Below are 22,952 nucleotides of genomic sequence, written 5' to 3'. Positions count from 1 at the left end.
TCCACATACTTGCACAGGCCTGACTGGCATGCATGTGTGTGTGTGCGCGTTGTCGCTACTTTATTGAATGGTTGCCGGGTAGATCGGGAGGCGCAAGGGAGGAATTTGTTAATTATGAATGGAGCACTTTTCTGGGGATCACAAAGCTTGTGTGTGTGCGTGCGAGCGCGAGATATAAAACATGATACTGATAAACCAGCATCACATGCGAGGGTCTGAAGAGGGTCTCGCCCAGCTTGTCCGTGAAATTCAGATTTTGTACACCAGTAGTACTGAACTGCATTTTAGGAGTGACAATACGTCGATATCGTGATAAATCGTGATACTTTGTCTCCCGATAGATTGTCGATACAAAAGTATCGCAATATTTGTAGTTAATAACCAACCACTATAACAGCTCCAGTGTTTATGACTTATTGAGCAATTACTTGGCGGGACCACTAGGGGGAGCGCCTCATAAGAGTGGCGGGAAAATGGACGCAAGTCTTCAGGCAAAGAAGACTCAACAGGTTAGTTTTTATGATGATGATGATGATGATTATTTTATTTATATTTATATATTTATATATTATATTATGTATTTATGTAGTCTTATGCAAAGTTGTTTTAGTTAACTAAAACTAAAAAACAATGTCGTTCATGAAATAAAATAAAAACGAAATTGCTTTTTAAAAAACGAAAACTAACTGAAACTACATATTATGTTTACAAAACTAACTAAACTAACTATAAATATAACAAAAATGTCCTTCGTTTTAGTCCTTTGTAATTCATTTAATGCATGACCCTTTGGGGATGATCTTAAATGTGATTTTTTTTTAGTAGATTTATTTTGATATAAACCGTGTTTTGTAAATAACTAAAACTAATAAAAGCTAACAGAACCACCCTGAAAACTAATTCAAACTAACTGAATTTAAAAAGCCAAAACTCAAAACGAAATCAAAACTAACTAACTAAAAATGAAAAATTCCCAAACAATCATAAACTTTGTCTTTTGTCACATCTGGTTGCCGCTCTGACTGTGAAAAAAAAAGTCGACAAAATCGATTTTAAAAATAGGCCGACTGAAAATGTCTGCCTCAAAGCGCCGCCGTCCATGTTTCTACCCGGACTCTTTTTGCAGATGCACGCAGTGGGCAGGAAGTTAGCGAGCTCATTGGAGCCAACTTAGCCAAGAGATTTTTATTCGTGGACTATTGTTGAACACATTGTAAGTTACTTTTAAGACACGATTACATGTTTCATGTAAATATAATGATGTATGTGTGAAGTAAATAGTGTTTCGTGTTTGTTTACATTCAATGGTAATCACTAGCGCGCTAATGCTAATCGCGATTGCTAACAGTTTAGCTTACACTAATTTTGTTGGTATTTTATGCTACATGTGTACAAAAGATAATAAATCAGGAGCAGTTATAGCCCCTCAATTCACTTCACGGTCAACCTTAGTGGATTAACAAAAACACAATTTAAAAAAAAAGGAGTGAATATTTACAAAAGATTGAATCATGGCAGTCCTAGTTGCCGCTAATGTAGCTAGCACATCGCTCACTCGTCATGTTTGGACTGTGTTAACTCTCCTAACAAACCTTGGCCCTAATTGGCCCCAGGGATGGAATCCTACTTGAATCCCAACTTTTTCCATTGTGTACATTAGCCAGCAGCACTAGCGACGACTCCGGCCTGTTTGGGCCTTTTACTGGACTAAGCAGCACCTTGTTTGGGAATCGCACGCGCTCGCTCGCCGACCATCATTCAAAAGCAGACCAGTCGACTTTTTTTTTTTCCCCACGGCCGCTTTCCAGAAATAGACACCATTGTTTACGTTAGCGCGTTAGCTGCTAGCGCTCATGCGCACAGACGTACACTTGAATCTAGTAAATCTGTGGCCTACATATGTTTAAAAAAATTCAAAATAAAAATGCACAAGAATTACAGGACACTTGACTTTTGGTGGTGAAACTTTTGTTACCATGACGACAGGGATGTGTAGCTTAATTCTTCTTATTGTGCATTAGTATCTATTTGTGTCAGTGTGTTTTTGTTATCCCCCAAAACAACTTCTACAGACTACTAATGCATCTTCTGCTGCTGCTACTATTTCTACTACTACTCCTGTACTGTGACTACTATTCCGACTGTTATTCCTACTTGTACTATACTCCTAACAGCACTACTAGTACTTCTTCTGTTTCTCCCACTACTGAGTATACTTTTTATTCTTCTTTTACTCCTACTTCTGCGAGTACTTCTTTTTACCTGTTTCGTGTACATCTACTAATAGTGAACTGACAACGCATTACTTGGTTTTCTTGCTACTTGTTTACCATATTTTGTCTTCTAGTACGTTTTTGTTACTACTTCTTCTACTAGTCCAGTCTCTGTTTTTGACTACTGCTACTAATAACTACTGCTACTGAATACTTTTTTCTACTACTGATTAGTAATCAGTGATTACTACTTATGTACTACTATTACTGTTCAGACTTGTTCTATTACAACTTTTCGAACACCTACTACTACTAATGTTACTCCTATCGCCACTATTAGTTTGTATCATTATTACTAGTGAGTACTAGTACTAGTACTGCTATAGTGTGTGCTTGTACTAATGCGACGTGATGGTGTTCCCGTTTCCAGGGGCAACCAGAGACATCGGATCAGCCCTGACCAGGATGTGCATGAGGCATCGCAGCATCGAGGCCAAACTTCGACAGTTTACCAAGTAAGCCCCGCCCACTCCCTTTAGTTGCTTCGCGACGTCCTCTCCCGTCTCAACATAAACGCAAGACAAGAATTTCTTCCTTCCGCCTCTGTGTGACCTGACGGTCGGTCAGGGTTGCGGTGGTGAAGTCGGCACTTTGTCTTCCGCGTGATGTTCCAATGCGCTCGGCCACAGCTAACGAGCGAGGTTTCCTTTCCACCGTTGTTTGCCTTCAAGCCCACAAAGGCTCTAATGACTTTTCCAGAGTCAACGCTGTTACTCCAATGCAACACTTTTATTTCTTCTACTACTCCTACTACTGACTACTACTGTTCCGACTGCCAATACTCAGTACGACTACGACAAGTCCTTCACACCTCAGCTGCAGCTGATTCCATGATTGCAGTGAAGCAAACAGTCAGTGAGGCTAAGTAGAGCAAGGCTAACTGGTCTGAAGCTAGCAGAGCAGAGGAGGCTCACTAGCCTGAGGCTAATCCAAGGGTGAGGCTCATGAGCAGGTTTGACTAACTAGCATGAGGATCGCTAGAACCATGCTTGGTCGTGTGAGAGTATTTAGCATGAGGCTGAATATTGTGATGCTAGCTAGCATGAGGCTAACACAGCCAGTGAAGCTAACGAGCGCAAGGCTAACTAACGTGAGGCCCATTAGAGCCATGCTAGCTAGTTTGTGAGTATTTAGCATGAGGCTGAATATTGTGACGTGAACTAGCGTGAGGCTAACACAGCCAGTGAAGCTAACTAGAATGAGGATAGTAGTGTGTCAGGCTAACTAGGACAAGGCTAATCTTTCTAACTCCAACATGACCCAAAACAATCTTTGGTCTCTTGGAGAAAAGCAAACCGTAGGAGGGGCATATCTCAGGTGGTAGGGTGGCAGTCTCCCAAGCTGAAGGCCGTGAGTTGAAGATCGTGAGTTGGTTCCTCAACCCTTGAGTGACTTTTATTTATTTTTTGACTCTCTTCTTCGTGTAATTAGTTTACTTTAAAACTGAGTCTGTTTGGTCCCTAGAGTCCAATATACACTAGAGAATTTACTGTACAGTTTTGGACTAGTAAGCAAAGTGGCTGTTTTTATTTTTATTTTTAAATTTTTTGTTTGTTTGTTTCCCCCCAATAGCGCGTTGATGGAGAGCCTCATCATGCCTCTGCAGGACAAGATTGAGGACTGGAAGAAGACGGCCACCCAACTGGACAAGGACCACGCCAAAGGTACCAAAGTCCAGACGCACGTTTATCTGAATACGGCAAGACGTAGTGGCAGTGTGGATGTCCTGGAGGTGCAGCAGAAGGGATTGGATTCCCTTGAGTGATTGATGATGCAGACCGTCAATGAGTTGTTGTATTTTTTGTGATGGGAGGATCTGTGAATGTTCTCAACTTCCGCTTTTGCCATTAATTCGACGGCCGTGTTTGCCAGAGTACAAGCGCTCGCGGCACGAGATCAAGAAGAAGTCGTCGGACACCATGAAGCTCCAGAAGAAAGCTCGCAAAGGTCAGTTTGACAGTTTGGACGGGAGAGAGTCGAGATTGCTCATCGAGCACGCACGTCGAGCGAAACGTTTGGTGACGTCGCCGCAAAGTGGAACGTGGGAATTGTCGATTCCACTTCAATTAGGATTTGTTTCTTTCCTTAATTAGTTCAAGGGATCATTGTCAGGAATTAATTGGATTTTTTTTTTTCTGCTGAAAATGAAATGGCTCAGATACGTGCTTGGTTTACACAGTTCTTCTCATTATTATTATTATTATTATTATTATTATTATTATTATTATTATTATCAGCAGCAGGAGTAGTCTAGTAAAGTAATTATTAAATTTAAACATGGTAAAAATAAATTGTGTAATGATTAATTTTTTTTAATGTAAAAAATAGAACAAAAGAACTACAAAAGAATGAATATTTTTTGATATTAATGTAAACAAGTAAAATGGCATTTTCTTTCATTTTCATTATAACATGCCGTTATAGCATGTTTTTGTTTGTTTGTTTTTTTTAACTGCTTTTAACATTCACAGCATTGCAACAAACATCAGATCAAAGTTTCCATCTTATTAACATCCACAATATTAAAAAAAAATCAATCAACAATTCCACATAAAAAAAAAACAAAAAAATTAAACCATGAGGATAAAGAAAATAACAACTAAAGATAATTCACCAGGAATTTTCATTGTATATGTACTTTTCTTGTTTCTTGTCAACTTCAAGGAAATAATATAGAAATTAAATTCCACCAGAAATATATGACAATTTGGAAAGGATTTGGAAATTCTTATTTTATATGCAGTTAGCATGAGTCATCACTCTGGGACGTCTTGAGTAAAAGAAAACAAAGTTAGATGGCGCCATCTGGTGGCCATCCGAGGTGCTTTTTCTCTTCTGCTAGTTGCCAGGCAGAAAACAAATCTCAGCAAATATGAATACATGTCGTCCGAACAATTTCAAGCGTTATGACATATCTGCTTATGCTTTTTATTATTGTTTTCTCTCACTTGTAATGTCGGCTGACTAACATTTAATGACACTTTGTGCTCACTCTTTCTCTCCCACTTTGCCGCTGCCCCCCCAACGCACCTCAAACACATTCACACCCCTCTGGTTGGCTTCTAATAGAGATCCAGGGTAAGTGTGTGTTTATAAAAAAAGAAAGACGTTCCCGTTGACATGCTTTCATCAAGCGTCATGCAGTACACAATCGCACGTCTCTCACACATAAACACAGTGCATGCACAATCTCGCTTTGTGTATTTCCAGGACGTGTTTGTGGCTTCCATTTTGCATGGACGTCGGCCATCTTGTAACGTCTACAACTTGTCTCCCATTTCGCTGACTCATCATTGTAGAGCAGTTTTTGATTTTTGGCCCATTATTAGTATGGAGGACCAAAAACGGGCAAAATTCAAAATCAATACATGACTGAAAGTGAACATTGCTGGAGCCTGCGAAACTTCCTTGTTGACCGAGCCGCTCACTTGACCAATGACGGGCAGTTTGCGACAAGGCGGAGTCCAACCCAGGACACGCTTAGGACCGCCCCCTTCCTTTGAATAACATTTCCACTTGGCAGTACGGACCAACACTGCCAAAATAAAAAAAAAAAAAAAAAAAAGACTAAATCAATAAATAAATGACTAAAAGTGAAAATAAAAATGATATAAAATATATATATATATAATTTTCAAATTATATATATATATATATATATATATTTTTTTTTTATATCAGTTTTTATTTTCACTTTTAGTCATTTATTTAGGCATTCATTTATTTTGAATTTTGGCCGTTTTGGTCCAACCCAAATAAAAAAAAAAAAAAGACTAAATAAATGACTTAAAGTGAAAATAAAAACAGATTTAAAAATATGATTGATTTATTTATCATTTATTGATTTAAATTTTTGTTCCTCCATACATGAAAACTCTCCTGCGTCTGCATGCGCTTTTGTTGCTTCATTCTGATGCTGGAACCTCCAAAGTTCGTCAGTTACAATTAGTGGATAATTGATCGAGGTGATGAAATTCCGCATGGCTGCAAATCAATAGTGTGTGTCCAATCCAGCAGACGGCTGGAACCAGTTTGACTTTTGGAGGTTCCGCCGTTAGCAGCCTTCACGTTATTAGCTCGGATGCGAGCGGTCATCTTGAATGGTCGCACGTCTGTCTGTCTGTTTGTCAGGGCGCGGCGACCTGCAGCCCCAGCTGGACAGCGCCATGCAGGACGTGACCGACATGTGTCTGCTGATGGAGGAGATGGAGAAGCAGGCGGTGCGGCGGGCCCTGGTGGAGGAACGCGGACGGTTCTGCACCTTCAGCGCCTTCCTGCAGCCCGTCGTGGTCCGTTCGTGCTAGCTAGCTAGCTTACTAGCTTGTAGCTGTAATTGTGTATGGAGCTGTTTTAAATCAAAAAGGTTTAGGTTTAATTTGTATTTTGGTTGGCGTTATGGTGAGGGTGACGGTTAGGCAATCAATTGTCCAGTTCAATCCAATCCACTTTATTTCTCCAGGCACATTTTTATTTAAAAAAATGAAATAAATACAAATAATTCCAAAGTGCTGCACATTGAGATCCGCACACTATCATACACATAAAAAATCGAGTAAAACAACTATAAAAATAAGAAACAGACAATAAAATACAATAAGTAAATATAAAAATATAAACACATTAGAAATAATTTTTAATAAATACATTAAAAAATAATACAATAAGTAAATATAAAGAAATACATACATTAGAAATAATTTTAAATAAATACTGGTAAATGTAAAAATAATACAAGAAGTAAATATAAAGAAATAAATACATTGGAAATAATTTTAAATAAATATATTTAAAAATAAAAAATAATAATAAATAAATAATTATAAAAAAACAAAAAACAAAAAAAGAATAGAAGAGAATAGCCCTTGATTATCATTATACAGTTTTACAACAAAATTATGGAGTGTCTCCTTTTACAGTACAGGACAAGGTATGTAAGTAAATGTAAAAAATATGACAAAGTATAGAAAATAAGAACAAGTATGAATATAAAATAGTCTTGTGTACAGCAGTGCAGATAATGGAAGTGAAGTAGCAACGGCTGTCAATGAAGACATCAAATTATTGCACATTAAATATTACGTGTAGCACGTGATATTGCACATAATGAATATAAACTGAATATTACACATGAGACGATGGTGTTACATGTGGCAGTTCAGGGTGGAGATGTCTTTAGCAAAGAAACGGTTCCTCAGTCTGCTTGTGATGTTTGTCAATGGATGTCCTCACAATGATAGAAGTGCAAGTGTGTGTGTGTGCGTGAAGCCTTATGGGAGGTCGTGTAACGTTGCGCATGTGTTTTTGGTTGTCAGAATGGCGAGATCGCCATGCTGGGGGAGATCACGCACCTGCAGGCCATCATTGACGACCTGACTGTGCTCACCACGGACCCGCACAAGCTGCCCCCTGCCAGCGAACAGGTGACGCGCACGCACACGCGCAAAAACCACACACGCGCAGAGCACTCAACCTGCGCGCATGCGCGTCCTCAGGTGATCGTGGACCTCAAGGGGTCCGACTACAGCTGGTCCTATCAGACTCCGCCCTCTTCGCCCAGCAGCTCCAGCTCGCGCAAAAGCAGCATGTGCAGGTCGGTACGCGCGCGCACACTCGGAACATTTTGAGGCGATAAATGTTGAAAATCGAATCCAGGTGCTGACATCTTGGTTTGATGAAAGAGGTGCTGTGTGTTGTGTGTGATTGCATGTGTTGATTCGTGTTAGTGTGTCTTCTATTGTTTGTCAGCGAACAATCGTGTGTTTTAGTGTTTGTCCAATTCATCGTGTATTGGCATCGTCAAGTGTCACTCGCCAGACATGAATTGGGGCTGGGTATCAATTAGGGCTGCACAATGTATCGAAAAAATATCGATATCGTGATATGACCTATGCAATATGCATATCGCAAAGACATGCAATAAGTATATATATATATATATATATATATATATATATATATATATATCCCAAAAAATAAATATAAATGGAAATAAAAAGTACAAAAAATATATCTATATATATTTAAATAAATACAATTTGTATTTAATTTTTGAATTATATTTTTTAAATCCGCTTTTATTTTCACTTTTAGCCAGTGCAGCGTTTAATATTGTGACATGACGACGACGATATATTGTGGGAGATTTAATATTGCAATATTGCCGTTATCGTTACATCCCTCATATTGATGTGTTATTGTGTGTATCCAAATGCATTAGTGTGGGTTAATAATATGTATTAGTGTGTCAATGTATGTCTCTGTTAAAGTGTGTTTTACTCTTATTATTTTTATGTGTTAACATTACCAGTGTGAGCAAATGTTGTGCAACTGTGGACCCTTCGTGTGTGCGTGTTAGCTTGATGCTCCTGATCTGACACTCTCCCCCCCCCCCCGTTTTTCCCCTCTTGCCCCTCCCCCTCACATGCACACACACACAACTTTCCTTTCTGTCCATCACTTGTGTGTGTCTCTGCGTGTCCATTTGTGTGTTTGTTGTGTGCGTCGCCCTCTTTCTGTGCTTCTTAAACGGCGACCGCTCACTTCACGCTTGCCAATCAACATCACACACGCACCCCACAGCAGTGTCAACAGCGGCCACAGTAGCGCCTCCCGCTCGTCCGGCGGCGGCGGAGGCGGAGGGGGGGGCCTGGGCGGCGGCGGGGGCTCGTTGCCCCACTCACCCACTTCCTCTTCCTCGTCCTCGTATCGCTACCGCAGCAGCCTGCCGTGCCAGCCCGGGGGCCCCGCCGGGGGCATCGCCGCCCATCGCCTCAGCAGCGTCTCGTCCCACGACTCGGGCTTCGTGTCGCAGGACGCCAACATCTACTCCAAGCCGCCCTCGCCCATGCCCTCCGACATCACCAGTCAGGTGCGACCCCGCACGTCCTCCACACCACACGACGACGGACAACGATTGGACCAACTCGGTCGCTCGTTTGTCTGGTTCAAAACGACTCAAATTCGGCTCAAATTGATCCGAGTTACTGGGTCGGTCCAATTTTTGAGCCAGCAGGGTGTACTTAACTCGTTCGCTGGCCGTCATTTTCACTGAAGCTCTTTTACGGGTTTTTGACTGATTTCACAAGGCCCACAGAATATTGTGTTCTATTGCTATAAAAACCTCCCAAAAGAAAGATTAGAGGGGAAAAAAAGTCTATTTTTATCTGTTTTCATTTTGCTGCAATTAGCATGAGAATATAGCTAAGTTTCGTCAAAATTCACATTCCTGGTGAAAACAGTGGCAAAAAGAGCTTGTTGCAACATGGCCCTGGCCGTTTTTATTTTATTTTTATTTATTTATTTTTTGTAATAACTACCATTGCTTTAAGCATGACCTCTTCAGGTCAGAGGCTGCATCAAAGACTTCTGTATGCTCTAAGCATAAAAAAAACATTAAAAACGTATAAATGCGTTTTTGGGGTCATGGCAATATTTAAAATCGAACGTGTGTATACGTTATTTGGGAGCAAATTAGTTAATTTGACCTTAACTTTTTGGGTTATTTAATCGACACAAAAAGTTCCCCAAAAATCGGGTTGATTTGTGGGTTATTAATTTAATTTAAAAAAAAGTTGGGTCAAATTAAATTAATAACCCACAAATCAACCTGATTTAATTTGTTTCATTAATTTAATAAAAACAAGTTGGGTGGGTCAAATTAAATTAATAACCCATTTTTATAACCAATTTTTGCATTGTTTTGAGGGTTATTCAAAAAATAATAATATATATCATTGGATATTTGGATCTGTTTCTGGTTTGTATCTGTCCCAAACTGAGTCAAAAAGTGCTGGACCAAACTTTGAGTTGTGCCATTAACCCCAAATTGAGCTCAACGAATAACACAAAAAGTAGCCCAATGTCGTCTTTTATGTGTTGTACGGCAGAAGTCGTCCAGCTCGGCATCATCGGAGGCCTCGGAAACGTGTCAGTCGGTCAGCGAATGCAACTCGCCAACCACCGTAAGTCCTCACGACTAAATCATAATAAATGATATTTGATGAATGAAATGTATGCTATATGATGAATGTGCGGGGCTGCTTTCAACTCATCTCACGCCAAACACAAAGTAGCCGCTACTTTGTTTTTCATTTGTGGCGCATGAACAGCAAAGGAAGTTGTCGTTGCGTGTCCTTGCCGTGCCACCGGGGGGCGACATTCTCCTCTTCCTCTTCCACGATCATGTGACCTTGTCTCTCGTCCTCCCCGCAGTTTGGCTCGTCCTTCGCTACCTTCCGCCCCGCTCTCTCTCGCTCGGGCTCGCCCAGGCCTCACTCTGTCACACTTCCCGTCACCGCCACGCCCCCACCCTTTAGCCGCCGCCCCTCCGCCGGCTCCTGCTCCTCTTCTCCCACATCCTGCAAGGGTCCCGCCTGGAAGGTTTGTTCCCCATGATGCCTGCCTGCTCATCTCCGCTTTTGCTTTCCTCACATCCCACCGGCATCAAGTGTCATTCTTTTTTTTCATCCTTCATTTTTTTTCTCCATGATTTTGCTTCGTAAGGGTGCTTTCAACGCAGTGTTTGGCTTTCCTTGGTGCAAATCGGTCAAGACATGGAATTAATTCGGAAAAGAAGCCCAACTTCCTGTTCAGTTTCCACCTTACGTCTTTGAATTAAGCAGCAAAATCACTGACCTGTATATATGACTGGATAGCCGATACACGCCAGTGCAAGCCTTTGAAGTGGCAGGGCGGCCATCTTGTTACTCCCACCTCACCAGCAGACTGCTGATGAGACATGTACAGCTCATAGGCAGTCAGTATAAAGCAGGATGGTCACTAAATAAAAATAATAACAATAATAAGTGGACGGTATGTACTGCTTTGACCCCTTTTTCTTTTATCGCTCAGTTCCTTAGATCCCAATATTAGATTTGGCAGAGGCATCTTTTGTTGAATTGCAGTTTTATTTTTTACATTTTTTTTAATTAAAGAATTATGTTTCCTGCTGTTCTAAACATCATTAAGCATATAATTTATACATGTATTTAAGGCAAGTTGTAAAATGTATGAAGTCCTCTTGTTTATGTTGAATACATTATAAAACACCACAAATCATGCTGTTTCTACTAAGTACTGTCTCAAATATTCTCCAATTTCTATGCAGTAAATGTATCAGGTCGTATGCTGAGAAACGTTTCTTGGGAGGAGCAATATGGCGGCCTCGCGCCCTCAAAAGTCTTGACCTATCGGCTATCCATTTGCTGCCACATGAGCGAGTAGAAGGAAAAAGTCACAATCAAGTATGTCAAATCATTTGGAAACAAAAGTAGTGGAAAATCGACTTTGAATCAAATCACGGACCCAAAAATCAGTCAAAGATTCCCACCTAAAAACAGGTGAGCTGACTCCTTCAACAAGTTGCAGTACTCGGCAAAATGGCCGCCCCCTGAGATTGATAAAAAAAAAATGGGTGTATTTTTCTGCTGGGTTTATGTCCCACAAACACAATATTAACCAGAATTTGGGGCCGCAAAGAACATCTCAAAAATAACATTTTTCACTTGACTTGTTCTTGAAGTTAGTCCACATGGCACCAAAGTGGGTCAACCTGTGCTAATGTCAACGCACCCTTCGCCTCTGCCCCCCCCGGCCGGAGCTTGTAAAGCTAAGCAGGATGTTTGCCAGCTGAACGAGCGTTCCTTCAAGACTGTCGAAATTGCTGGATAAGCGGACAAGTCTGACTGTCACGTGGACTTCCTGTCGGCGAATAACCGCTTTCCTACCAAACTCTCCAGGACTGGTCCAAAGCAGGTTCCTACGAGCAGCCCGCCGCCGCCGCCGCTAGCGCCGCCGCCGCCGTCCAGAGGAGGAAGGAGGCGCCGCTCGATAGGCTGCGGGAAAACGAGGGCTCGCCCAGCGCGCAGGGCTGCGCCGGCCCGTCCCACGCCGACGAGACCCACAGGTCCAGGATGGCCTCCGTTGCCAAGGTAACGGGAGGCTCTCGGCAACATTCGGTTCCGTTCAGCCGCTTTCTGGGCAAACGCACAAATCTCAAAAGAGAACACTTGCAAGGAGAATCTCAACCCTCCCTCCTCATGATGTCATTCATTAGGCCACACCCCTTAACGGGATACATTCAGGTGGACAGGTGGAGGCAAAGCACAATTTTTGTGCAAATGAAACGCCTCAACTAGTGTTAATTTCGTCAACAAAAACTAAACCAAAAACAATTTTGTCAACACATTGTTCGCCGGACTAAAACTAGACAAGACTAAACTAAACCCCCCAATAACTAATAAACAATAACTGGGACTAAATCATTATGCATTTTTGACGAGACGAAAATGATCTGATTTTGTCAAATCTTGTCTCTGCTAATCTGTCGCTGTGACACGCCCCCTTTCACATCTGCAGCTAACGAGTGCAACGTGCACAAACATGACAGATAAGAAGTAGATTCATGGTGAAAGGTTAAAAAAATTTTTTAATTATAGTTAGAACGTAACATTAATCAAACGTTCCAACAATAATTTTAATCTTTCAGCATTCCCACGCAATTTCTCCAGAAATTGTACTTCGTCTGGTTTCAACGTTGTTCCTTGACACCGAGATGCCGTAGTAAGGCGGCATAGCATTTTATTTTTTATTTTGGTCTAAATGAAACTCCTCAACTCAGTTCAAGCTAATTGCTTGACACAAAGATGCCACACTGTGGTGGCAAATCGTTATTTTTGTCTACATTAAAAGCTGGACTCAAGACAACATTGTTCCTTGTCACCAAGATGCCACATGATGGCGCCAAACTTCTACTTTTATTGCATTGGCATGACCATAAAAAAACATTTTCAGTGACTGGCTAAATTCCCCCCAAAAAAGTCACAAACAAAAATAATTTGCAAATAGAACTGATTGTCTTTATTGAAAAGACATTAAATGTTAAATGTTGCTTTTTGGTAGGCTGTAATGGATTCATGGTACTTGAATTTTTTTGAAAATGCAAAATACGTGTCTGTCTTGCTCCAGTACGGAGACGAGGTTTCTCCCGCCGCCAGCGACCTGGCCATGGTTCTGACCCGAGGCCTGAGCACGGAGCAGCAGAAGAGCAGCAGGGACTCGCTGCAGTACTCCAGCGGGTACAGCACCGAGACCACCACCCCTTCCTGCTCCGAGGACACCATCCCTTCTCAGGGTAAGACTCGTTTTCTGCATGACCCCAACCTCAATCTTTCACAACTTTCATGCAGCTACGGTACAGATGTTATGGTGGCAAAATCTCCCGAATGAAAATGTCACAAAATGTTGGTATGTGTGCCCGTCTATTTACTGTGGTGCAAGCTTTTTTGGGGGGTTATTCAATTAACCCACAAATTTGGGTCAAATAAATAACCAGTCGTTTTGTGGGTTATTAATTTGACCCCAATTTTTTGGGTTGTTTTACTCATTTGCTCCAAAAAACGTATACATATGTTCTATTTTAAATGTTTTAATTGTCCCAAAGACGTATTTATACGTTTTTTTGTTTTTGTTTTTTTATGCTAGAGCATACAGAAGGCTTTAATGCAGCCTCCCAACTGCAGAGAACAGGTGAAAAAAATGGTAGCAATTATAAAAACGGCCATCAGGTGACAGCAGAGTATAAGAGATTAAAAAAAAACAAAAAACCATTGAAATACATTTTTGGTAATATTTAAAATAGAACGTGTTAATCCGGTTTTGGGAGAAAATGAGTTAATTTGACCCAACTTTTTGGGTTATTTAATCAATCCAAAAAGAAGGGTCACACCCAACTGAGTGTGGCCAATGTTTTTGTTTGTGTGTCTGCATGCGGCAGGTTCCGATTACGACTGCTACTCGGTCAACGGCGACGCCGACGGCCCCGACGCTCCGACGGACTTCGACAAGTCGTCCACCATCCCCCGCCACTCCAACATCGCCCAGAATTACCGCCGCATGATCCAGACCAAGCGGCCCGCCAGCACGGCCGGTTTGCCCAGCGGGGTCCTGGGACCCGGTGGTCACGTCTTACCCCCGCCGGGCGGAGGCGGAGGCGGGTCCGGGACGCCGGGCACGGCCACCATCCGCCGAACGCCGTCCACCAAACCGGGCGTGAGGCGCACCCTGTCCAGCGCCGGGCCCATCCCCATCCGACCCCCCATCGTGCCCGTCAAGACGCCCACCATACCCGGAGACTCGCACCCGCCCGGCGCCGGCGGGCTGCCGGCGCGAGTGGGGAGCGAGGAGTGCGTCTTCGCGGCGGCGGCGGCGGACGACCCCGCGGGCGCGCTGGATTACGTCAAGGCGTCGCCCAAACGCCTCAGCCTCCCCAACGCCGCCTGGGCCTCCAGGGCGGGTCTGGAGGTCTACGCCCAGCAGCGACACGGGTCCGAGGAGGAAAAGATGCTCGCCGCCAACCGCCACAGCCTGGTGGAGAAGATCGGCGAGCTGGTGGCCGGCGCCCACGCCCTCGGCGAGGGCCAGTTCCCGTTCCCCGCCCTGCCGGATAACCCCACCACGCCGACGACGCCCCCCGGCGAGGGGGCGGAGCCGTCGGCCGGCGACATGCTGACCACCATTAGGCGGGGCGTCCGACTCCGCAAGACCGTCTCCAACGACCGCTCGGCGCCGCGCATCTTGTGATCGGCGGGCGGGCCGGGGGAAGATCCTGTCCAACGCGTGTAAAACCAGTCGAATGAAAACATACACAAACGTAAACAGAACAAAAAAAAGACGCCGTTAGTGGCGACGCTCTAAAATATTAACACGTTAGCGCCGTAACTCGTGTGTGTGCGTGTGTGTGTGTTGGACGCATGTTTTCGCTTCTCGACGCTTATGGAAATCCGTTTGAGCATTTATTTCAAATCCTTGAGTTCCCTGGACTCGTACACGCTTTTTACTAGTAAGACATTTCATTGTACTCGTTAGATTTTCTTCCACTATTTGGCCTACTAGCATATCATTTTCTTGTAAAACTACTACTTGCAATTAGTAGTGCAATTGTAGTAGCATTTCTTCAATATTGTTGATATCAGCTAAAGGTCCATGTACGGTACTTAGCATGGCCTTAGGACAACTTTGTACTGTACTAGTAGCACATCTTTGGCGTACTAGTTTGGGAAAACTGCTAGTGAAGCAAAACTGTGGACTAGTTGTTGACAACTGCGTGATTCTAGTACTTCTAGTGACATTATAAAATTCTACTCGTTAACTGGTTATACTAGTAGCAGACTGATGCCAACTAGTGCAGATTTGCCTCACAACTGAAGACAAAAGTACGTACACAGAACTCGAGGCGACTTGTGTGCAAGGTTATTCTAGTTAACTAAAACTAGCAAATAAATCAAACAAAAATTCAAAAAACAGTATTAATTTAAATTATTTTTATTAAATTAATTTAATAAAAATATATTAAAATAAAAACGATTTTTTTTTTTAATGAAAACTAACTGGAACTTCATTTTACATTTTACTATAATTATAGCAAAACTCCTTCATTTTCATCTTTGGTTATTATTTTAATACATGAGCCTTTGGGGATGATTTTAAATGTGATTTTTAAGTCGATTTATTTTGATATAAACCGGAGTACGGACGTTTGAAGGTGTGTCACACGGAAGTGACATCATCTCGCAGCAGCCAATAGAAAAGCACCTCAGGTGATGTCGCTCCCATGCTGTTATTTTTTATGTTGCACACAAATAATACACATTAAAAAAAAATTTTTTTTAAACTAATCATGAAACTAGTTAAAACTAAAAAGAAGCATATATTAAATAACTGAAACTAATCAATAGAAACAAAACCACTCGGAAAAAAAAGACTAAATTTAGCGAGGTGGGGGAAAAAAGATGCAGTCATTCCGCTAGTGCACCAAATTGTCTTATCTGTAAAGATGAGTGTACTAGTACATTTAAGCATTTATTCCGTGTGCATGACAAAAGCCTGCGAGTTTACTAGTGAAGCTAAATGACATACTAGTAGGCCAAAAGTAGCACTTGTGAGAAATAGGAACACAGTTGTTCGACCAGGATCTGAATTGGCGCACTAGTACGTGGACCTTCAGCTGAAATGAAAAATAAATGCTCAAAAGTTTTTCCACTCGGAAAAATTTATTGACGGGGGTCCGAGGGTGGTCCGATTGTCACGTGACTTCCTGCTTGTTCTGACTCGACTGAATCTCGGGTAGCTTACTAGCACGGGGAGCTAACATTGCTAGCCGACCTCTTGAGGTTCGGCCTGCTTGTTGGCATTGAACGGTACTAGTAGCGCCCACGTTGTTGTGTGTGCGTGTGCGCCACTGCAGGACAGCCGGCGAGCCGATGAGGCGTCTTTATCTCGCGCGTCTTGTGTTTGGTTTTTGTCTTCTTTTGTTTTTTTTCTCGTTTCGATCGTGACGTCGTTCTTCTTGTGCGCGGGCAAAATGGCGCAGAAGCAAACGGTTGGTACAGATGATGAATAATACACGTCCAATATATTTTCTAGAATCAGAGAGAAGAGTGACAAACGCAGCAATAAGTGTGTTTTATTTTCTTGCTGGATGGGAGAGGACGTCGGGGAGGAAAAAAAAAAAAAAAAGTTTGGCGGTCGACCCGCGGCGAATTTCTGAACAAACGAAAAAGAAGGAAGAAGAGAGGAAGTGACGACGATGATCGGTAAAGTGAAGTGGAGATGATTTAAAAACCTTGACAGCGTCTTTGTTGAGGTCCGCTAAAAGTTGTTTCATGTACAAACTATACAGTATTGTCAACAAAAACCTCATTCGTTGTTAGTTGTAGCCTTAAAAAAAGAAAAAAATGGAGCGCAGGTTCAAATAAAAGTGGAAATCCGTGAAAAGTTTTGTAGGTTCAAATTGAGACTCGCTTAAATCCTCCAAAAGTTACACGAGTCGTAAAACAAGACTGTGACATTTGCCTCGAAAATGCACAATGTCAAAACACAAACTTGTATTTTGGGGCTAAAAACACGATTTGAAGTTAAAACCATACAAGCAACTACGGAAGAGGTTTAGGGCCAATGAAGACAAAGAAAAAAAAAGTTTGGCAGGATTTTTACTTTTTTTTGTGTTTTTTTTTGTCTTGAAATTATCATTTTAAAGTCAGAATTCTGACTTTAAAATGATAACAGTCATTCTGACTTTGACTCATTCACTCGCAGCTATTTTCACTGAAGCAAGTGGATTTGGACTGATTTTGCAAGGCCCACAGAAGATTGTGTTCTATTGCTATAAAAACATGGAGTCTCTTCTTTCATCAGTTAAAAAAAGAAGAAGATATATTTGTATCCGTTTCCGTTTTGCAGCAATTAGCATTGGAATATAGTTAAGCTTCATCATTATTCACATTCCTGCTGAAAACACTGGCAAAAAGAGCTCATTGCAACATGGCCCTGGCTGATCTCTTATACTCTGCTGTCACCTGCTGGCCTCTTTTTGTAATAACTGCCATTGCTTTAAGCGACCTCTTCAGGTCAGAAGCTGCATCAAATTCTGTGTGCTCTAGCATCGAAAAAAAACAACACACGTATAAATACGTTTTTGGTAGTGAAGGACGAAGTATTAAAAAAAACGTATTTACACATTTTGGGAGTTTGAATGAGTTAAAGTGAGAATTCTCACTTCATTCTCAGAATTCTCATGCATTTAAAGTAAGAATTGTTGCAGTTCTCACTTTAAAGTGACAATTCTGAGGATAAAGCGAGAATCCCGCCAAACTTTTTTTTTTCTCTCTTTACTAGCGCTAATCCTCTTCTGTTAGCAACACATTAGTTCTGTAAACTTTTAAATTTAAAATATATATCTCCAAATTATTATTATTATTTCTTTAACAGTGCATAACTGGTTCAAATAATACCACAAAAATCCCTCATAAATTTCACAAATAAAATTAAGACGACTTTAAATTCTCTCAAGGTTTTAGAGGCCAATAAGAAAACCATAAAAAGATTTATTTTTTTTAAAAGAAAGAAAAGCCCACAAACCCTTCAAAAGTTGCACAGGTAAAATGAGATTAAGAAAATCCCTCCAAACCCACAAGACTGTTTGTTATTGTTATTATTTTTTAAATTGCTATTTACATGAAGCACATTGAGTCACCTTGAAATGCACACAGAAATATAAAAAAAGAAAAAAAAAAAGAAGAAGTTCACCAGTTGCACAAGTTCAGTCAAGACGACCACAATTTCTCTCAAAAATTGCACAGGTTTAAATATCACTCCAAATATTCCCTCCAAAGAAAAATCCCCAGAAAATCAAAGCAACTGTAAATCCAATAAAAGTTTGGGAGTTCAGGAAGTAAATAAATCATAACGCCTATAAAAGTTGTGCAGTTTCAAATAAAACTGCCATAAATCCCTCAAATATTGAATCAAATAAGGCTATGAAAATCCTTCAGTTAAAACGAGCCTACTGTAAACACCCCAAAATTTGCAAACGTGTCAATGAGACTGCTTATTAATTCCCAAGAAGACGATAGCGTAAAAACCTCCAAAATTGCACAAGTTACCTGCTGTAAATTCCTTAATAATTAAATTACGACTTTTTGTGAATCCACTGAAATCTTAACGACTGCAATGTTTTTTTTTTTTGTTTTTTTTTTTTTTTTGACAATTCACACATTGTACTTTGGATCAGACAAAAAAAACAAAACATTCATTTTAAACTCATCAACTTGTACACTTTAAAAGACAAAAAAAAGGCATTTAAATCAGCATTTATTCACTTGTCGTAGGAAACGAATGTAACTTTCAGACAGACAACACAAACAGCAGCTCAGGACAGAAGAGTTTTTTTTTTATTTTTGTTTTTTTTTTGGTGTGTGACATGATGAAGACATGAGGACAATGCGTGGACATGATTGATGAGAAATGGAACGTGGACGTGATGGAAAAAGGAGGCGTGGCCATGAAGTGGACTTGAAGTGAGTGAAAGAGGCCAGATAAGTGTCTGCTCTTTTCTTTCTTTTTTTTTGTTTTTCATGTAAAAAAAAAAAAAGTGACAAAAGTGAGCAGTGTGTAATATAACGTAGGACGTGCGGGATCGGAGGCGAGTGAACTCTTCTTCACGTTTTGAGTTTAATTTATTGATTTAACTAATTTAAAGAGAGAAGTGTGTGAATCCTCCAGCAGGGGGAGTTGTTGTACGTGCTTGCTGTTCGACGAAAGTTTCTGTTCACGTTTGGAATATGTTCATATGAAGCATTTCTGTGTCACACTGCCAACTGAACCGTTTTTGCAAATTAAAATAAGACCGCGCTAAATCGACCACAAAATTGTTAAATTAACCCTACGATCGCCAAATGTTGCTTAGGTTAAATTTAGGTGCCCTAAACCAAGACAAAATTGCGGAAGATTCAAATTGCATAGGTTAAAATAAGAGTGCCAGAAATCGCCCAAAAAGTCGCATAGATTGAAATAAATCCCTAAAAGAAATTGTAGCCCTGAAAACAGACTACCTTTTAAAAATCCCCCCAAAATTGCATAGATTAAAACAGACATCAGAAATCCTGCAAAAGTTGTGCAGGGCGAACTAAAACCACCATAAATCCTCACAAAAAGTCACGTAGATTGAAATAAATCCATAAAAAAAAATAAAAATAAATAAATTGCAACCCTAAAAACAAGACTACCTTAAAAATCCCCCCCAAAATTGCATAGATTAAAAACGCGCATCGGAAATCCTCCAAAAGTTGTGCAGGGTGAACTAAAACCACCATAAATCCTCACAGTCACATCGTTTGAATTAAAGCAACCATAAATCCCCTAAAAATTGCACAGATTCAAGTAAATCCCACAAAAGTTGCATAGGTTAAAATGCAGTAAGTCTTGAGAAATCCCCAAACTTAAGTTCAACGAAGATTACCATAAACCCACAAAAAAAAAAAAAAAAAAATTGCATAGGTTCACACGATCGTAAATCACTCCAAAATTGCATAGGTAAAAATAAGTCGATCAGAAATCACCCAAAAGGTTGTGTAGATTGAAATAAGACTAGTGTCAATCCATCCATCCATTTTCTTGACCGCGTATTCCTCACAAGGGTCGCGGGGGGGTGCTGGCGCCTATCTCAGCTGGCTCTGGGCAGTAGGCGGGGGACACCTTGGACTGGTTGCCAGCCAATCGCAGGGCACACCGAGACCAACAACCATCCACACTCACATGCACACTTAGGGACAATTCGGAGTGCTAGTGTAAATCCCTAAAATAATAATAATAAATAATGCAGCCCTTATAAAATAAAACTACCATAAAAATCCCCGAAAAGTTGTGCAGCTGGAACAAAGACCGCCATAAATCCCCACAAAGTTCCACAGTTTCCAATAAAACTACCATAAATCCCATAAAAATTGCACAGATTCAAGTAAATCCCACAAAAATTGCAACCCCTCAAAATCCCGAAAAAAATGTTGCCATGGTTAAAATAAAACTACCGTAAATCCCAAAGAAGTTGTGCAGGTTAAAATAAATAAATAAATAATAATAATCTGACATTTGGTGGCCATACAAGATGACAAAACTGCAATTTTTGTTGTTGTTGTTGAAGAAGCTCCTCTCACCCCAAATAGTAAATATGGAATATATTTTTCAACATGTCTGCGTACGTTCCGATAAACGTTGATTGAACTTCAGTGTGCGTAGAAGCAGAAACAAAAGTATGATTATGAATATTCTTCATATTCAAACAGTGACAAACATTCATGCAACACGTGTGCGGGCGCGCGTGTTGGAAAGGGAAAAAAAAAAGTTGTAAAGGAAGTTCAAAAAGATCAAAACATTGTAAAAAAATGTCATGATTATTAATTTCATGACTTTTATTTTCTGATTATTATTTTTTTCCTCATGATGAAATGTTGCAGGTTATCTCTCTTCACCCTCTGAGCATATTAATTCCATTTTAACAAAAACTAACCTTGTACACAAAATACAACAAGAACGCACAAGCACAATAGTACACAAACAACAAAATGAATAGAAACCACCAAAACGCGCATTTTCAAAAAAAAAAAGTATTCTCATACTTCATTTAGATGACAGTCTTCTTGGTCTTTAAATGAAAAAAAAAGAAAAAACAAAACAAGGTTCAGTCGTCTCTGCTGCAGCTCAGATTTATCATTTCACATCTTCCCTTCTGTTGTTTTTTATTTTGGATTTTTTTTAATTATTATTATTTTTTGTTCTGTTTGGGTTAACTTTAGTCACTCGCTGATGTAACAAAAAAAAAAAAAAAACGCACTGTGATGATTCCACTATTAATAAAGGTTGTACTTCAACTGTGAGCATTCATCACATCAATTTATTTCACTACATCAATATATCATACAATTTTTGTCATTTTCAGCGTTTATTCGCAGAAAATGAATGAGCGCAAATACCGAAAAGATCCAATAGTATAGTGCCTTCTTTTATATATATTTATAGTCAATAGTATAATTATAAATTAGTAGTATAATTATGGATTATCAATAATAGTATAATTATGGGTTATCATTAATAGTATAACTATGGGTTATCAATAGTATAACTATGAATTATCAATAGTATATGTATCAATAGTATAATTATAGATTATCATTAATAGTACAATTATGTATTAATAGTATAATTATGTGCTATCAATAATAGTACAATTATGTATTAATAATAGTAAAATTACGGGTTATCATTAATAAAATTATGGAGTATCATTAATAGTATAATTATGTATCAATAGTATATCAATATAAATAGTATAATTTATTATCATTAATAATATTAAATATTAATAGAATAAGTATGTATTATTAATTGTATAATTATGGATTGTCATGAATAGTATAATTATGGATTATCATTAGTTGAGTTAGGGTAGTGAAAGGAATGACTACATTGTTGCTGCACTTTTTTTTTTCTTGTCCATTTTTGCTCTTCACAAAAGAAACAGCAGAGGGCGCCCAAGGTCTTTAAGTGTCATTTGCAGCCCAACCGACGACCGAGAGAGGAAAAAAGAAAAAGAAAAAAATCTGCCACTGTCCTCTTCTGCTTGTCAGATGACGACTTGGCTTTTTCACTTTTATCTGGCCAAACTATTTTACGTGCAATATTGTTTCACAGTTCTTGGTCAATGTTTTTAAATGTAAAAAACAACACTGGAACATTAACGTTGATGTTGGTTATGAAAATAAATAGATCGGCAAACATCGGGACTTTTGCCAGAAATTTGGGGTCTTGAAAAATCAGTGCTGAAAAAAAAAAAAAAAAAAAAGAGAGAATCTAACATTTGTAAGCGCACTCGTTATTAAATAATGAACGTGGAAAAACGGCGGCCCTGAGTCGTCGTCATGTGATCAAAGTATGAAAGGACCGGCGGCGGTTATGAAAGGATTGGCAGCCGGGCGCCACAAAAACCGAGATGAGAAGAACAATTTTTGGAGTGGCACACGAAAATGTCACTCGACGTGCAGGCTTCGGGGGTCGCTCTTTGTTCAGACGGCGCCCAAGGACGTCGAGACGCGTCTGAGCTCGACACCGACACAACAACAACAAACAAAACGCAACAACACAAACTTTTCAAAGCTGTCAAGCAGACCTTATCGACACCATCAGCGTTTTGGCGAGTCGAGAAAAACAAACGATCACCGATCACAAGATGGGAGCAATTTGTCCATTTAAATAACGTTGCAATTTTGAAAAAACATTTCTATTTATAGGAATGTTTGACAGGGCGGCACGGTAGTCGAGTGGTTAGCACGTCCGCCTCCCAGTTCTGAG

General features: G+C 40.2%; 1 protein-coding gene across 6 annotated transcripts in view; it reads left to right on the top strand.

The window, feature by feature from the left end:
- The window catches only part of mtss1lb (MTSS I-BAR domain containing 2b), a 42,470-nt gene extending 20,989 nt beyond the window's left edge, over nucleotides 1-21,481 (top strand). For 2 of the 6 annotated variants that reach the window (XM_077520315.1, XM_077520311.1), the window contains 11 exons: nucleotides 2,644-2,728; nucleotides 3,846-3,937; nucleotides 4,146-4,220; nucleotides 6,405-6,562; nucleotides 7,586-7,693; nucleotides 7,766-7,863; nucleotides 8,853-9,141; nucleotides 10,160-10,234; nucleotides 12,011-12,202; nucleotides 13,239-13,404; nucleotides 14,047-21,481. In XM_077520315.1, the coding sequence (XP_077376441.1) occupies nucleotides 2,644-2,728; nucleotides 3,846-3,937; nucleotides 4,146-4,220; nucleotides 6,405-6,562; nucleotides 7,586-7,693; nucleotides 7,766-7,863; nucleotides 8,853-9,141; nucleotides 10,160-10,234; nucleotides 12,011-12,202; nucleotides 13,239-13,404; nucleotides 14,047-14,852 (2,144 nt within the window). In that variant the 3' untranslated portion in view covers nucleotides 14,853-21,481. Of the gene's footprint in view, nucleotides 1-5; nucleotides 510-615; nucleotides 1,214-2,643; nucleotides 2,729-3,845; nucleotides 3,938-4,145; nucleotides 4,221-6,404; nucleotides 6,563-7,585; nucleotides 7,694-7,765; nucleotides 7,864-8,852; nucleotides 9,142-10,159; nucleotides 10,235-12,010; nucleotides 12,203-13,238; nucleotides 13,405-14,046 lie in introns of those variants that run through there. The other 4 variants (XM_077520317.1, XM_077520316.1, XM_077520314.1 and 1 more) reach the window with 4 other exon arrangements.
- Nucleotides 21,482-22,952: the final 1,471 nt, after the last annotated feature.

Source organism: Festucalex cinctus, chromosome 4 (genome assembly GCF_051991245.1).
Source record: "Festucalex cinctus isolate MCC-2025b chromosome 4, RoL_Fcin_1.0, whole genome shotgun sequence".
Lineage (NCBI taxonomy): Eukaryota > Metazoa > Chordata > Actinopteri > Syngnathiformes > Syngnathidae > Festucalex > Festucalex cinctus.
Note: the sequence above shows the minus strand (reverse complement) of the source record. Positions and strands in the feature narration are given on the sequence as shown.